Source organism: Suricata suricatta, chromosome 12 (assembly GCF_006229205.1).
Source record: "Suricata suricatta isolate VVHF042 chromosome 12, meerkat_22Aug2017_6uvM2_HiC, whole genome shotgun sequence".
In the NCBI taxonomy this organism is placed as follows: Eukaryota; Metazoa; Chordata; class Mammalia; order Carnivora; family Herpestidae; genus Suricata; species Suricata suricatta.
This window is the reverse complement of record NC_043711.1, coordinates 24,123,193-24,140,816: the sequence shown is the minus strand read 5'-3', so window position 1 is coordinate 24,140,816 and position 17,624 is coordinate 24,123,193. Positions and strand designations below refer to the sequence as shown.

The 17,624-nt window shown below is 36.9% G+C and overlaps 1 protein-coding gene across 9 annotated transcripts in view; it reads right to left on the bottom strand.

Annotated features, from left to right (window-relative positions):
- Positions 1-17,624, bottom strand: part of CCDC66 (coiled-coil domain containing 66) — a 55,634-nt gene that overhangs the window by 33,191 nt on the left and 4,819 nt on the right. For 6 of the 9 annotated variants that reach the window (XM_029918257.1, XM_029918258.1, XM_029918262.1 and 3 more), the window contains 5 exons: positions 9,698-10,139; positions 8,102-8,267; positions 7,817-7,920; positions 5,307-5,428; positions 3,829-3,930 (listed from right to left, as the gene is read on the bottom strand). In XM_029918257.1, the coding sequence (XP_029774117.1) occupies positions 3,829-3,930; positions 5,307-5,428; positions 7,817-7,920; positions 8,102-8,267; positions 9,698-10,139 (936 nt within the window). Of the gene's footprint in view, positions 1-3,828; positions 3,931-5,306; positions 5,429-7,816; positions 7,921-8,101; positions 8,268-9,697; positions 10,140-17,624 lie in introns of those variants that run through there. The other 3 variants (XM_029918263.1, XM_029918261.1, XM_029918266.1) reach the window with 3 other exon arrangements.

Genomic DNA, 17,624 nt, shown 5'->3' with positions numbered 1-17,624 from the left:
TTCTGCACTGCAAAGGAAACAATCAAGAAAACGAATAGGCAACCGACAGAATGGGAAAAGATAGTTGCAAATGACAAATCAGATGAAGGGCTAGTATCTAAAATCTACAAGGAACTCACCAAACTCCACACAAAAACCCAGTGAAGAAATGGGCAGAAGACATGAACAGACACTTCTCCAACGAGGACATCCACATGGCCTACAGGCATAGGAAATGATGCTCAGCGTCACTCATCATCAGGGAAACACAAATCAAAACCACACTGAGATACCACCTCACACCAGTCAGAGTGGCTAAAATGAACAAATCAAGAGACTATAGATGCTGGCGAGGGTGTGGAGAGATGGACACCCTCCTACACTGTTGGTGGGAATGTAAACTGGTGCAGCCGCTCTGGAAAACAGTGTGGAGGTTCCTCACAAAACTATCCATAGAACTCCCCTATGACCCAGCAATAGCACTGCTAGGGATTTACCCAAGGGATATAGAAGTGCTGATGCAAAGGGGCACACATACCCCAATGTTCATAGCAGCCCTGTCAACATGGGGCGGGGGGAAGAGTTGCGGAGAGAGAGGGGCGCAAAACCTGAGAGTACTGAATACTGAAAATGAACTGAGGGTTGAAGGGGGAGGGGGAGCGGGAAAGGAGGTGGTGGTAATGGAGGGCACTTGTGGGGAAGAGCACTGGGTGTTATATGGAAACCAATTTGACAATAAACTATTTAAGAAATAAATAAGTAAATAAAACTGCCAAGAAAAAGAAAATTAAAACTTGTGCATCAAGAGACTCTATCAAGAAAGTGAAAAGGTAACAAAAAATGGCATAAAATATTTGCAAATCATGTATATGTTCATGTATTAATATCCAGAATACATAAAAAATGCCTACCGCTCAACAAAAAACCCAATTCAAAAATGGGCCAAAACTTGACATTCCTCCAAAGAAGATACACAAATGGCCAATAAGCATATGAAAAAAATGTTCAACATCACCAATCATTAAGGAAATGTAAACCAAAAATTATAACGAGCTACCACTTCACAGCTATTAGGCCAGTTACTACAAAAAAGTTGGTGAGGATGTAGAGAAATCAGAACCCTTGTGCACTGCTGATTGAAAAGTGCACTGGTAAAGCAATGATGGAAAACAGTATAGTAGTTAAATATAAAATCACTAAATGAAAATTGGTAAAAATCTAACAAAAAAATTAAATATAAAATTATCATATGATACAGCAATTCCATGTATGGGTATATACTCGAAAGAACTGAGAGTAGAGCCTCAAAGAGATTATTTGTACACCAATGTTCATAGCAGCATTATTCCAAATAGCCAAAAAGGGGTAACACCTCAAATATCCATCAACATTCGGATGGATAAACAAAATGTAGTTATTATAAACACAATGAAATATAGTTAGCCTTAAAAAGAAATGAGATTCTTATACATGCTACAACATGGATGAACCCTGAAAACATTATAAATGAAGAATGTCAGACAGAAAAGGGTGAAAGTTACATAATTCCACTTAAAAGTATTATCTAGAATAGTCAAATTCATAGACAAATTAGAATGGCTGCCAGTGGCTGGGGGCGAGAATGGGGATACAGTTTGTTTGGAATGATGAAAAAATTCTGGAGGTGGACAGCAGTGATGGTTGACAGACAATGTGAATGTACTGAATCCCTCTACATTGTACATTTAAAAATGGTAAAATGGTATATTCTATGTTATATGTATTTTACCACAATAAAAAAGGGCTAAAAAGGGAAAATTTATATATAATTTTTTATTGGCCAAATGCAGAACTACAGTACGGTAGTATCAATAAGAAACTTAGTTTGATAACCTCACTTTCTTCCCCACATTAGCAAATGCATTCAAATATACTCCCTTCACTTAAAAGGCTTCCCAGTAAGGGGTAGTGATTAGGGAAAGCCAAGTCTGCATGGAGGTGAGGCGTTATCAAAACATTTGAGGCTAGAAGTAAATTTCTTAAAAACACAAAAGTAGTTTAAAATTACACAGTGTAGGGGCGCCTGGTTGGCTCAGTTGCTTGAGTCCAACTCCTGATACTGGCTCAAGTCATGATCTCACAGTTCGTGAGTTCAAGCTCCCAGTAGGGAGGGCTCAGTGTTGGCAGTGCACAGCCTACTTGCGATTGTCTCTTTGCCCCTCCCCCTGCTCTTTCTCACAAAATAAATTTTAAAGAAAGAAAGAAGGGAAGCTGGTGAGTGAATTGACCCTGAAGAGCCGTAGGCTCCAAAGGGATCTGCTTTGTAAGTTACAAACAGAGAAAACCTTCATGGAGTATTTGCTATTTGCCAGCCAATGTTCTAATAAGCACTTCACACACATTACATGTTTTAACAAAATTGGCCTTGGTGACTCTGTCTGCAACCAAATTTTTGTTCTTCTTAATTACATGAGGTTAACTTAATACTATAAACAGTCTGGCTATGGCATGGATTTCTGAAACCAACGGCTTTCAGATATTTAAGAAAGCTCTTTTAAAATTACACATTTAATTCATTTCCCCTCAACAGCACCTCTCCAAAAAACTACCTCATACATACACATAAGTGCATAAAAACTGCATTTAAATAGTAAGAAGAGTAGATAATGATACCCTTTAACCCCTGGTTGTCCACCCTTACAGTTAGTCTGTGCTTTATTTTCTAGTCCTTCCCCCACCCCAATTCCCATCTCTGACTCCAAAATATAAATAATTTTATTGTTTTCTTGGATTATAAAAAAAGACTAAATTCTATCATTTAAAAATACATATGAAATGTAAAAACACCCAAAAGTCACCTCAAATGGCTATTTGCAGTAACATAGTATAAATTACTCCCAGATAATAAATGACCTAAAAAAACTGTGCAAATTAAGCAATAAGAAATGATATACTAACATTTCAATCTAAGTTTTTTTTTGATAACTGGAAATACGTTAATATTTTTAGTATTAAACATTTTCAATCCTAACGTTGAAATGTAAATAAGCTAACAATTCTTACCAACTTCATGAACAGTTTTAGTTGGTAGTTTCTAGAAGTATCTGCATGCATCAAATTTTTTTGTTTTTATTGGAGAGAGCACACACATGTGGCAGAGGGGTTGAGAGCAAGGGAGAGAGAAAATCCCAAGCAGGCTATGTGCTATCAGCACAGACCCTGACAGGGAGCCTCATCTCACAAACCAGGAAATCATGACCTGAGCCAAAGTCTAGAGTAACACACTCAACCAACTGAGCCACCCAGGCTCCCCTACATGGATCAGTTTTTAAACTTTACACTTTAACTTTACATTTAATATTATCCTTTAGAACTACAATTTTTGCAAAATGCCTTCTATCAAGACTAATTTATTGCCTTTCAATAGTCAAAGTACTTTCAGGAATGTGGAAAAATGCAATTCAGATTTCATTCCTTTTGTTAATGTAAAATTATCAACAACTATAAAACTCTGTTATAGGCAAGTCAGCCCTATATGGAGCAGATCAAACAGCCATGGAAGCCACACGATTTAACCTGGAGGGGTTCTATAAGAAATCTACCAGTGCTGAAAATGTCTACCATCAGAATCATCCCTTTAGGTTACTGTATTATTTTCAGAATACATTTGTTAAATGTAAATGTTCACTAAGAAAGACGTATTTTTTATATATATATATTATATATTAAAAAGTTCACGCTTTTTTTAAGGAGCATAATGCACTCAGTAAAAATTAACTGGTAATTAAGAGTTTTTTTTAGATTCATTCCTTCCAGGAAAATAGAGATGAAGTAATAAAAGGTATATATATTCAAAGTAATGACACATACCTCTAAAATTTGACCAGCTCTAGGTAGTGGGTACCCATCAGCCTGGACCACTGTTATCTGACCGGGAGACTGGGACAGAATGCTGGAAGAGCTAGCACAAGTCTAAAAACAAAGAGAAAACACAAGAACACTTTTTCTTTACATAATATTAAACCTAGGCAAAATTTAAAGGTCACTACAACTCTACAGAAGGGACACCTGGTGTATACTTATGTTTGAGATAATTCTATGGTGGATACTAATGGTCCCTGTAGTGTTTTGTGGTCACCTAAAAAACCAGAGAGCTCTTTTATAGGAGCCTAAAGTAGGTGCCTCAGGCCTCTACACTCATCTATACAGTAAGATAATTTACACAATGTACATAAATTTTTTTTTAATGTTCTTTTATTTATTTTTGAGAGACAGTGGGAATAGGGGAGGGTCAGAGAGAGAGGGAGACACAGAATGTGAGGCAGGCTCCAGGCTCTGAGCTAGCTGTCAGCACAGAGCCCGACGTGGGGTTCGAACCCATGAACCGTGAGATCATGACCTGAGCCGAAGCCAGATGCTTAACTGACTGAGCCACCCAGCCGCCCTACACAATGTAAATAGAACCTAGTTGAGGTCATAATTAAATTCAAAATAACATTGTTTTAAAATAAGATATGAGGGGCGCCTGGGTGGCTCAGTCAGTTGAGCGTCCAGCTTTGGCTCAGGTCATGATCTCACAGTTCATGGGTTCGAGCCCCTGCGTCAGATTCTGTGCTGACAGCTCAGAGCATGGAGCCTGCTTCAGATTCTGTGTCTCCTTCTCTCTCTGACCCTCCCCTGCTCATGCTGCTTCTCTCTGTCTCTCAAAAACAAATAAAGAGCATAAAAAAATTTAAAAACATAAAATATGAGAGGTGCCTGAGTGGCTCAATCAATTAAACATCCAACTCTTTTTTTTTTTAATATTTTGTCCTTTTTTATTCTCTTCTCCTTCTGTGATTCTTATAATGCATATATTGTTCTTTTTTTTAATGTTTATTTATTTATTTTTGAGAGACAGAGAGACATCATGAGCAGGGGAGGGTCAGAAAGAGAGGGAGACACAGAATCTGAAGCAGGCTCCGGCCTCTGAGCTGTCACCACAGAGCCCGACGCAGGGCCTGAACCCAGGAACCGTGAGATCACGACCTGAGCTGAAGCCAGACGCCCAACCAACTGAGCCACCCAGGCGCCCCTAAACATCCAACTCTTAATCTTAGCTCAGGTCTGAGCTCAGGTTTTGAACTCTTGTGAGTTCAAGCCCCACATTGGATTCCAAACTGTGAGTGAAGCCTACTAACTAACTGAATGAATGAATGAATGAATGAATGAATGAATGAAAAAGATAAAGTAACATGAAAAATAAGGTTTTTAAAAAAGTTTTATGATAGGAACATGACTTAGTATTTAAAAAAGTAAAATTAAGATGTCTTATATAGTCAATAAATGCTTCATTTTTATACTCTTACCTTAGATTGGTCAAGAACTTGAAATTTTTCCCATACTATTTTATCACTTTCAAATTTTTTCCAAGGATTGTTCCATTTTTCAGAAGCTTCTTTTTCTTTCTTCTTTAAAGCAACCTGTTCATCTGTAAATAATGTCCTTTTTTAAAAAAATGTATAAAACTGTAAAAAAAAATCATGTAAACAAATCATGACCTTCTTAAAGAGTGTAGATTCCAACACAGATCTAATCAAAATTGTTTTTAGGGAGATTAACTTACAAGACAGAGAAGAATTTAAAGAAATATGAAATAAGAGAATACTTTTAACCAGAACCAAACTTATGTACGGCACAAATGTAAAAATGTTTATCACAACCGGCAAGAAAAAGCAACTTTTTCAGAACATATTGTATATTGTGCAAATTATTCTGAGGTTTTACTTTCCTATAATGTTCATTCAGATATTACTAAAAGACTGAAAACTAGACCTCTGGATTCAGAGAACCCTGTAATTAAGTCCAAGTTCAACGACTTCCTATCTATGTAACTGGGGGAAAATTGCAGTTTCTTCTTTTGTAAAATGAGTATAGGGCCTAGCACAAGGTAAATATGTAATAAATACCATTATTACTTGTAACTGCTAAAAAGTAAAAAAAAAAAAAAAAAAAAAAAAAAAAAAAAAAAAAAAAAAAAAAAAAAAAAAAAAAAAAAAAAAAAAAAAAAAACCACCATAATCTTGGGTCTAACAAACTGATATAAAAACAACTAGATCCCAAATCAACAGTTCTTAAAAATTCAGAGATTTACAGGGGTACCTGGGTGGCTCACCTGGTTAAACGTTCGACTCTTGGTTTCAGCTCAGGTCATGGTCTCATGGATTCTTGAGTTCGAGTCCCACATCAGTCTCCACACTGACAGTGCAGAGCCTGCTTGGAATTCTGTCTCCCTCTCTGCCCCTCCCTAATCATGTTGTCTCTGTCCCTCTCAAAAATAAATAAACTTAAAAAAAAATCAGAGATTGTAGAAATCTAAATTTCAAGAAAATTAATAAAAGCAGGAGTTTAACAAAGAGAAAAGTGGTTTCCTAACAGTATCAAGTAAAAAAAAGTAAATTCCTTTTAGATAATAAAATAGAAAACACTTCAGTCATTTCCAAGTAGTTCCATCTTACTTCAGAAGTTTGGTATTACAGTCTGATAAGCAAAATGCATATTGAAAGAAAATATTTAAAGCTGAAATTATAATATAAAGACACAACAAACTGCCAAACCTTCAGATACTGCTACCATACATTTAATTTCTTCAAACTTCTGTTATCTTGACTTCCATCATCAATTCATTCCCAATTTTTCCTGCTTATCTCTTTTTCTATATCACCTGTCTCATCAGCAATATGACTGCCTCACAGGACTTTGTAGTTGAGTGGAGGGTGAAGCTCATCTTTATGCTTTCAGTACAGCTATTTTTTTTTTGTCTTTTATTTATTTTTGAGAGACAGAGACAGTGCGAGCAAGGGTGATCAGAGACAGAGAATCTGAAGCAGACCCCAGGCTCTGAGCTGTCAGCACAGAGCCCAACGCAGGGCTCAAACCCATGAGCCGACCCGTGAGATCATAACCTGAGCCAAAGCCGGATGCTTTTTTTTTTTTTTTTAAATGTCTTTTATTTATTTTTGAGAGACAGAGACAGTGTGAGCAGGGGAGGGTCAGAGAGAGAGGGAGACACAGAATGTGAAGCAGGCTCCAGGCTCTGAGCTAGCTGTCAGCACAGAGCCTGACGCGGGGCTCAAATCCACGAAAACATTGAGATCATAACCTGAGTCAAAGCCGGCACTTAACCGACTGAGCCACCCAGGCGCCCCTAGTACAGCTATTCTTAAGAAATAAAACTGTTACTTCACATATTTTCCAAATTCTGATACCTGGACCATAAGTCTAGTCCAAGAAGAAGCAAGAGTTTCTTAGTTATTATCAGTATTTTAAGCCTCTTAACAAAAATTATAAATTTTTCTGTTAAAAGGACTACAGACTGGAAAAAAAAGCTTATGGGATATACCCACTGATACCATATTAATGATTTCTGATCAGAATGTTCTCATCACCTTAAAAATGAACCCAATTAGGGGCATCTGTATAGCTCAGTCAATTAAGTATCCAACTTCAGTTCAGATCATGATCTCACGGCTCATGGGTTCAAGCCCCATATCAGGCTCCAGGCTGACAGTGTGGAGCGTGATTGGGATTCTCTTTCTTTCTCTCTCTCTCTACTTCTGCAACTTGAACTTTCTCTCACTCTCAAAACTAAATAAACTTAAAAAAAATGAACCCAGTTATTTTTAAATAAAACCATGAAATCCATAGAATTTCTACAATAGGAATAAATGAAAATGGATTCACAGGAAATGAGAAAAGTTTTGGAATCTTTGAGCTCCAGAATGATACTGATGACACTGCTCACCTCTGGTCTTTTGGTGCATACCGAGAGTACAGACAAAAAGACACAACCTAAACAACAGGTATAATAATTACCTACCAAGCTCTTTCCTCCATTGGGCTTTTTTCGCTTCTAACAAACTTCTATCACGTTCTCTTTCCCCCAGAGTACTGAATATGTCAGCTGGTTTCCATACATTCTCTCTAACACAAAAAAATAATAGAAACCTTATTATTATATGTTTCTATACATTACCCATAAATATTAAGTAATAAACTTATAAATAGCTCTCAGTCTTCACAGTAAATGTTTCACATGCAAGTCAAGGAAAAGCAGAACCATTTTCACAAGATGACCCCACAATAACAGATAGGAGTTACATACATGGCAATTTTCTGTTCATACTGCTTAGATGTCTCTTGATTTTTATTTGAAACAGATTTATTTTCATCTAGGACAGATGAACGAGCCTCAGTGTTTTGGAGTACTCCCATAATGTTCTCATCCTTTGGCTGATTAGAAATATTGTTTAAATGTAGACTGCTCTGACCTAGGGGGTAAAAATGCATGTTTTAAAAAGTTAACACTAAAATTACACATATTACAATACCTTATCTTGGCATATTGCTACACACTTTAAAAACAGTGCCTTAACATTACCAAAGTAATTACCTCTCATAGCAACCCTTCAATAGGTATTTTCATTCCCTTTTGTCAAAAAAGGAAATGGAGCCCAGAGGTTAAATGGTCTAGATATATAGCGATAGCTATATAACCTCTTGTGTTAAATATGAAAACAAACAAGCAACAACAACAAACCTCCATTTACTCTTGCTGACAATATTTTTACAAATAATACAAATCACAACTTAAAGGAGAATAAATGCAAATCATTTAAAACTCATTACCTTGTCCTTATTTTTCTCATTTAGCTGGAAAATCAATGGAAAACTTTATTATGGACCACTGTCTCTATGCCTTTGTTATACCTGTTTCAAATGTTTTATACAAGTTCCTATGTCTCACTCAAAACCTATTCTAATTCTTCCTCAAAGTGCTAGTTTTCCCAATGAAGAGAAAGCATATTTAATATGCAGGTCAATATATGATTAGATAAATTCTGCCTTCAACTTTTTTGTTATTATCTCTCAGTACGCAAAGTAAGTTTTTATTTTTTTGTTCTCTAGGCCACAATTCTAGCCTCTAAAGACCCAGCTCCCTCATTTTACAAAGAATAATCTAGACCAAGGGAAGGTAAATTACTCCAACTTATCCCAAAAATTTGTGGGGCCTCTTTCTGTTGACTGCTCATTTTAATTTCATTATTACCTAACATTTTAATGATATTTCTACTCATATTAATTCCTTAGCTCAAAGCTAAAAACCAAAGCTTTTAAAAACATAACACAATGCCCTAATGAAACAGAAGACATGTAACACTCTGCTACTCCTTCCAAGTTTGTGTTTTAAAGATTGGTTAAAAAGATAGTGCTACCAATCCTCAGCTTGGATTAAGAATCAAAGAAGGTAAAAATGCAGGGGCTAGGAAAATAATCCTTTTCAGCAACTCAAGTCAAATATTCAAAGTAAAGATTCCTTCAATTTTCACTAGAAACTATAGTTGTCTTTTAGAACATTTAATAGAATTATTTTCAATGTAAGTAAAGCTTTCTACATTCTAAAATAAGTACAAGAGCTTTTGGTACTAAGATCTTGAGAGTCCACAGAACTGGATTTCTTAAAGCGATGGCACCATGACTGTAATGTTCTGAACATTAACTTTAAAATGTGGCATATTAGACTTTATGATTAATTCTGCATGAGAATTGTTCTCTAAAAGAATGGTTATTTTAAAAGATTGTTACATAGTAACCTAGAATTTAAGAGGCACAGTTATATAAAATCCAATGAACGAGAAATTCTAAAACATGAACATATTGGTAAAGTTAATATTATTAAAATTTCAGAAAAAAACCTTACATGTTTCCTCCTTTCCATTTTCAATCAGGGAAATAGATCTATTCCCTTGGTTCACAGTCATTAAAATCTGTTGTAGTTGGTCTTGTGTTAGACACACCAAACTGCTCTTCATATTTTCAGCTGTGATGTGTTTTTGGCAAAGCTTCTCTTTAGATACTACAGATGTATTTATGGTATTTCTAGTCTTCTGTATATTGGGGGTTGCAGGTGAAATCTCTTTCTGGACATAAAGACAGTCTTTATCTACATACTGCTTGCATAAATCCTTGGGTGAAAAAGTCATACTATTTTTTTCACCTTTTGCCTGTGAAGTTTCTGAACCCATTCTCTTCTTTTGCATAAGTTTTCCACTCCTGATACAAGTATTTTGTGTTGGTTTTAGAATGTATCCAGTTTGTTTTGTTCTTAATGGACATTTTGCAATCTTGGTCTTATTTCTCATCTGTTAAAAACACCAGAAATTTATTCTTTGTAACAGCCCATGAAAAATCACACAATTTTCTTTATTTATATATATAGTTTGTGATGTCAGGCCTCTATTTTTCCATTTTGCTGTTAAAAGATTATATCCGTGAGAAACTAACATTTAACCTTTGCACATCTTTACTTGACAGCTTCATCAACAACTGGAAATTATTATATTTCAAGGTAATGAATACAGAAGAATTTTTATTCTAGTTGTTACAGGAACATCTCCATTCCACTCCACCTTGGAATCTCATGTCATGATTATCCCACTCATATTACCTCTTTTCTTTATAGATATCTACAGACCTGTGCATTAGTAACTTAGGTTAGTTATGCCTTGAATAAGATAACTTGGGGGTCAATATCCCTCTAACATAACTCCTGTCTTAATTATTACTGCTATCATATCCAAATAGATCATTCTTCCAATTCCCTGGCCTCTCATTTCCTTGAACTCTGCTCTTCTACTCATCCCCCAAGCCACTTCAGTTACTCATTCCTATAGGGATTATCTTATACTGACCTTGTTACTCCTAACTTGCAAACCCTCCATAACCTCAATTTGAATCATGGCACAATGACCAACACTCTCCTTGCATTTCCCAATTCTGATAAACCTTTTTTTTCTTTTAATGTTTTTATTTATTTTTGAGAGAGAGAGAGAAAGACAGCATGAGCAGGGGAAGGTCAGAGACAGAGGGAGACACAGAATCCAAAAACAGCCTCCAGGCTCAGAGCTAACTGTCAGCACAGAGCCGGACACAAGGCTCGAACCCACGAACCATGAGATCATGCCCTGAGCCAAAGTCAGATGCTTAACCGACTGAGCCACCCAGGTGCCCAGATAATTCTTTAACTCAGCTGGGATCTATAATCTATTGATCCTACATTACCCTTGTATTCATTTCCTTCCTTAAATTCCACAATCAACAAAACCCACATCTGTCTTCCCTTCCCAACTGCTCTGCTCTGACATACTCACTTTGCAAATCCTCAGACTGGTAAAATCTAATTCTTCAGCACCTACTCTGTTGCCTGCACTGAAGAAGAAAAACACAAAGCCACAATATCTAGTTTCACCTTAAATAAATACATAGCCCCAAACAACATGTTACCCCACAATCAAACATTTCCCAAATTCATTCACTCTCTTTAACAATTTCAACTTTCTCTTCCTCCCCAAATTCCTAACACTTTCATACTTATTCTCAGCTGAAAATCTTGATCAACTTATACCTAAAAATCTTAGAAAGAAGCATTCAGAAAAAAACTTCAAGAAACTTCTACCACCAAATCTGTACTAGCATCAGCACTCCTACAAACTTGCTTATACTCCTGTTATTCATACATATTGGTATAACCCTTTCTCAGGGATCTCTCTAGAGCAATTCTTTGCTTTCTATTCAATCATCAACTGTTTCTTTTCTATTGGATCACATCTTTTTTTTTTAATCACTTTAAAAAAAACATGATTCCACTTTCTCCTCTTATCTTCCAGAATCCCATTTCCAACAAGCTTTTTCACCCACTGGACTACACCAAAACCACTCATCATGTCACTAATATCTTTTATGTTGCAAATCAAGTGACTAGCTCTCAGATCCTCATCTTAACATATTAGCAGCATGTGACACAGTTGATTATTCCTAGAATACTTAAAAAAATTTTTTTAACGTTAATTAATTTTGAGAGAGAGAGCACGAGTAGGAAAGGGCAGAGAGAAAGAGAGTCAGACAGACACACACACACAGAATCCAAAGCAGGCTCCAGGCTCTAGCTGTCAGAACACAGCCTGACTTGGGGCTCGAATTCACAAACCCTGAGATCAGAACTGAGCCACCCAGGGGCCCCAACTCCTATTTTAATCACTTTCTCTACTTCACTTCCAGGACTCCACAATCCTGGTTCTTCTTGCTTTTTCTTTCCCCCAAATCTCTCAAAGTTGCTCAGTCCCCGGAGTTCTTCTCTAAGTTGCCTCATTCACTTGCTAATTTCATTTTCCCTTGTGGCTTTAAATATTACCCATATGCTGATGACTAACAAACCTGTCTCCAGGACAAGTTTCCCTAACTTAAGGTTTCATCTGCCTATCCAAAAATTTCCACTGGGTTTCTAATAGCCATTTAAAACTCAGCACACCCCATATAATCTCTGAAAGAATTCAGACAAAAGTACATTACACAGAAAACTTCCAATCATTCTAATATTTGTCATTCAATGAAATATATACATTCCTGCAAAGTCAGCTATGAACTGTGTATATGTATGTGCACATACAGATTGGATAGGATAAAAAAAATTGTCTCTAATTGTGCGTGTGCACGCGCGCGCGCACGCGCACACACACACACACAGCCTCAGCATGTGCCAAATCAACCTCTTGATCTCCCACAGGCCCCTAAAAAGCCTCCTCCTTTCAGAGGAAGCTATCCATGCCAAAAATTTTGGAATTACCCTGGACTCTTCTCTCATATGCCACACTCGTCATTAAACCTTGTTTTGCTCCATCTTCAAAATACACTTTGAATCCGACCACTCCTGAACATTTCCATTACCCTCTACTTCAAGCCATTATAATATCTTGCCTGAGTTACAGAAAAGCCTGCTTTTCCTGCTTCTGCCTTCGCTTCCCAGTCTGTTCTCAGCACAGCAGCCACAGTGGGTACCTTAAAAGGGGAAGTCACATCATGTCACCTTCTTCAAAAGCTTCTAAGGGCTCCCTATCTTACTTAGGAAGAAAAACTGAACTTCCTACTCTAACCAAAAAAGACCTAATGATCTGTGTAATCTTCATATTTTATCTCATCTGATCTCATTTTATCTTAGCCTCCAGACACATGGGCTTCTTATTCCTTGAATAAGACTCTCCAGTTTCAGGCCTTAGCATTAGTCAATCCCTCTACCTTGGACATTTTTCCCTCATGGTTCACATACTCACCTCCTTCCAATATTTGCTTCAACATCACTGGCTCAGTAAGGTCTTCTCTGAACACCCTATTTAAATTTGCAGGTTTCCTCTTCCCTTTCTCTTTTTCTATATCACTTTTCATCTTGTGACATCCTATATTTTGCTTACTGTATGCCCATTCAACTCATTTTTCTTCTTTTTAATGTTCACTTATTGAGAGACAGAACGTGAGCTGGGGAGGGGCAGAGAGAGAGAGAGGGAGACACAGAACTAGAAGCAAGCTCCAGGCTCCACGCGGTCAGCACAGAGCCCAATGCAGTGCTTGAACCCACGAACTGTGAGATTATGACCTGAGCTGAAGTCAAACACTTAACTGACTGAGCCACCCAGGGACCTCTATTCAACTAGTTTCTAATGTAAACTCCAGGGAAGAGATTTATACTTTTTTCACTGTATAGCTCCAGTACAGAACAATGGGTGGAACAAAATCGGTGTTGAGTGAATTTTTTATTGACTATCCTCAACTACACTACTTTAAAGACTGAATTCTCTCTTCCAAATTTATTCCCTTTTCCAAAATATCCTATTTCTGTGGACTGTTGTTCTGATCTCTCAAACTAGTAAGCATGGTGTCATCTTTTAACTTTATCCTCATTCAGGGTCTTCTTTGCCTTATGAGCAAGTATTGGTCATTTCTTCCTTTCAAACTTTTTTCTCATTTACATGATGATAAGCCTAAATTCAGGTTTTCATTACCATACTACTAGATTACAGCCTGGCTATCTCATATCTTTCCTCTATTTAATTCACTATACATTTCAGCAAACCCAATTAACCTTAATTAATTTAAGTCATTCAATCACTATTAATTGTTGTTTTTTTATGTGCTCACCAATACAGAAAAGTACTGAAGGTATAAAAATGAAGATATTTGCTGTCAAAGAGTAGGGTAGATTCTCTACGTCTTTCACCCAGTTCACTATATCCCAACTCTCTTGGTCTTTCAGTAAGTTATCTAATATACAACCACATTTGGACCAATTAGCCATTCCTATTTCACCTGACTTTTCAAAACGTACCTACAGTATCAGCCATAAGATGTTTGTTATCCTCTTCACCTCATCCAAATCCTATTTGTTCCTGGTTTTAGGCTTTTGATAATACCAATACCACAAATAAAAGATCTTTTACCCTCTCATCCCTGTGGCTATGTTAATAGAACTAATTCTCTAAGTGAGAGATAGCAAACTCCAATACATGCTGTAAATTAGGCTGGGTAGGAACTGAGATGAGATGAAAAGCATTTTTCCACCTCAAGGAAGCAGTCACCATCAGAACCCGCCTATACTGCCAACAGCAATTAAATTCTCCAATGTTTAGATACTGGCAATTCACTCCAGTTTTTGAAAACCACTGTGCAGATTAAGCAAATTATCAGCAGACTGCATGTAGCTTACACAGCTGAGCCCTACCACCTCAGTCTCCAACTACTGCTCCTACTATCTCACCCTTCTTTGATTCATACGGGGCTTTTTCTTGGTCACTAACAGCTGAGCATCTAATCAGTTGCTCATTCAAACTACAAAGTGCAGTGCATGCCATTAACATATCTGTCCCCTTTCCATTTCACTAGCCACCACCCATGTTCAAGAACTTATAAGACTCTCTCTGGACTATACTTGGCCCATAACTATGGTCTCCCAGTTACAATCTGTCCTTCGTGGGGCTGTCTGAAGCCCTATCCTACAACACAAATTATACTGTACCTTCTCTACTTTTTAAAAATTCTTTAATGCTCCTTATATACAAATCAAGTAAGTTCAAATTCTTTACGTATACATTTAAACTCTTTAAGGGGTGCCTGGGTGACTCAGTTAAGTGTCTGACTCGTGATTTCAGCCAGGTCATCACCATGTCAGTTCATGAGTTCAGGCCTGGCATCAGACTGCTGATGGCACACAGCCTGCTTGGGATTCTCTCTCTCCCTCTCTGCCCCACCCCCTCCCACCCCCCACTCAGGCTCTCACTCAAATAAATTATAAAAAAAACTTAAACTCTTTAAGACTAAACTCTTCCCCCTAAGCTTTATGATCTATACTTCCCTGAGATACACACTATTCCCCAAATGCAAAATTGTGCCTTTTATCTTGGAATTTTGCCCAGTACTTTCTGAGCTTAGAATATACTCTCCTACTTCTTTACCTATAAATATCTGCCTCATCTTTTAAGTTCTAATTAAAATGTCACCTCCTTTATGAAGCATTCCGTGGTCTCTAAACCACAAAGCACTGCTCGCTGCAGTGCTGCCTGCCTTTTATAACCTTACTATGGTATACATTATCCTACTATGGTACATATTATATTCTACTTACATAGTTATTTACCTGACTCCCACCCCACTTCCAAAAAACAAGGACCAAGTTTTACTCATTTTTTTCCCTCTCAGTCACAGAAGCAATAAAGCCAAGAATGGCACTCTACTAGAAATTTACATCTCCAGTAAATAAAAACCTACTTGTTAAATAAAATCCCACTAATTGATGATCTAATTTAAGTAGAATTATCCTGTAAAATTTCACTTAAGAAAAAATAGACCAAAAAATCTTCTAAAAATATTTAATAAAATTGGGGGGTGGGGGAAAGGGAGGGCAATGACCTGACATGAGGTCAATATATATTCAGGTCAATTCTGATTACTTTTTGTAGCTAAACACCAGAGGAGGAAAAAAACAAAACAAACAAAAACCAATGAATAGAAGCAGCAAAAGATCATGAACTATCAAATAAATATCCAATTTAGGTTACTTAGTAAGAAAAAGAAATCTAGACCAAATCTAGACCAAATTCCAAGTGTTTACTAGATTAGTTGAATTTTAATACATCAAAATAGATCAAGTCTTGTCAAAATTTTTACGTAGCCAAGGTGTTTTTAACGAGTTTTAATTCTATCAATTTTTTTCATAATATAAGCAATGTCCAATGAATTTGTTTAAAACTGGCTGACTTTACTATTTATATGGGGCCAGGATGCGAAAGCTAGAAAGAATCAGAGAAAAGCTAACATTTGAAAATATAAAATGTGTTACTTGACACTAATATTGTGTATATCCTTTAGCATGTCACTATTCTACTTCTCACACATAGAAATACCCATGAAAAAAATTTTTAATGTTTTATATTTCAATTAATTTTTGTGACAATTTTTTTAAATGTTTATTTTTGAGAAAGAGAGGGAGAGAGAGGGAGTTAGGAAGGAGAGAGGGAGTGGGAGAGCATGAGTAGGGTAGGGGCAGAGAGAGAGTGAGACACAGAATCCAAAGCAGGCCCTAGGCTCTGAGCTGTCAGCACAGTGAGACATTTAACCAACTGAGCGACCTAGGTGCCCAAGTGACAATTTTAAGAGTTTAAAAGTTTGGGGCACCTGGGTGGCTCAGTTAGTTGAGCATCCGACTTTGGCTCAGGTCATGATCTCACCCACGAGTTCAAACCCCACATCAGGCTCTGTGCTGACAGCTCAGAGCCTAGAGCCTGGTTCAGATTCTGTATCTCCCTCTCTGCCCCTCCCCTGCTCATGCTCGTGCTCTCTCTCTCTCAAAATAAATCAGTGTTAAAAAATTTTTTTAATAAATTAAAAATAAATAAAGTTTATTTATTTTGAGAGAGAGTAGAGGAGGGACAGAGAAAAAGAGGGAGAGAGAGAACCCTAAGCAGGCTCCATACGGTCAGTGAAGAGCCCATTGCAGGGCTCAATCCCTTGAATCATGAGATCATGATCTGAGCCAAAATCAAGAGTCACTTAACCAACTGAGCCACTCAAGTGCCCCCAAAGTATAAGAGTTTAGAATTTATAAATTACTCATGATACTGAATCATTATTTCTTTCATTTCTCTTCCTAAAAGCTTAAGAAATTAAACTGGTAACCATCTTTACTTCATATTCCTTACCACAGATTTTTAAAAATGCAGGGGCACCTGGGTGGCTCACTTAGTTAAGCATCCGACTTTGACTCAGGTCATAATTTCACAGTTTATGAGTTCGACCCCTGTGTTGGGTTCTGTGCCGACAGCTCAAAGCCTGGAGTCTGCTTCAGATTCTGTATCTCCCCCTCTCTCCATCCCTCCCCAACTCCTGCGCGTGCACGCGCTCTTTCTCTCTCTCTCTTTCAAAATTAAACATTAAAAACAAAACATTTTATTATTTTTTTCCCTTCCTCTTTTTTTTTATTTTTTTTGTTTATTTTTTTAACATATACAATTATTTTCCATCATTTACAATACAGTAGTTACAATGACACTCCAAACAGAAAAGCAAAGTAAAAAATCAAAACCCCAACTTCTATTTCATGTAACTAGACTTATACAGCAATTAGAAGGTTAAGTAACAACTAGTTAATCACCTAATTTCACAGCTATCTGAAGTGGCGATCGTTATATAGCAGCTTATCTATGATTCATTCAAGATAAATGATACAATTTATTACTTGCCCATAAGCTAAAACACAGCCTGCTTAATACCTTTCCTTAAATTCCACCTCTATACTACAATATACT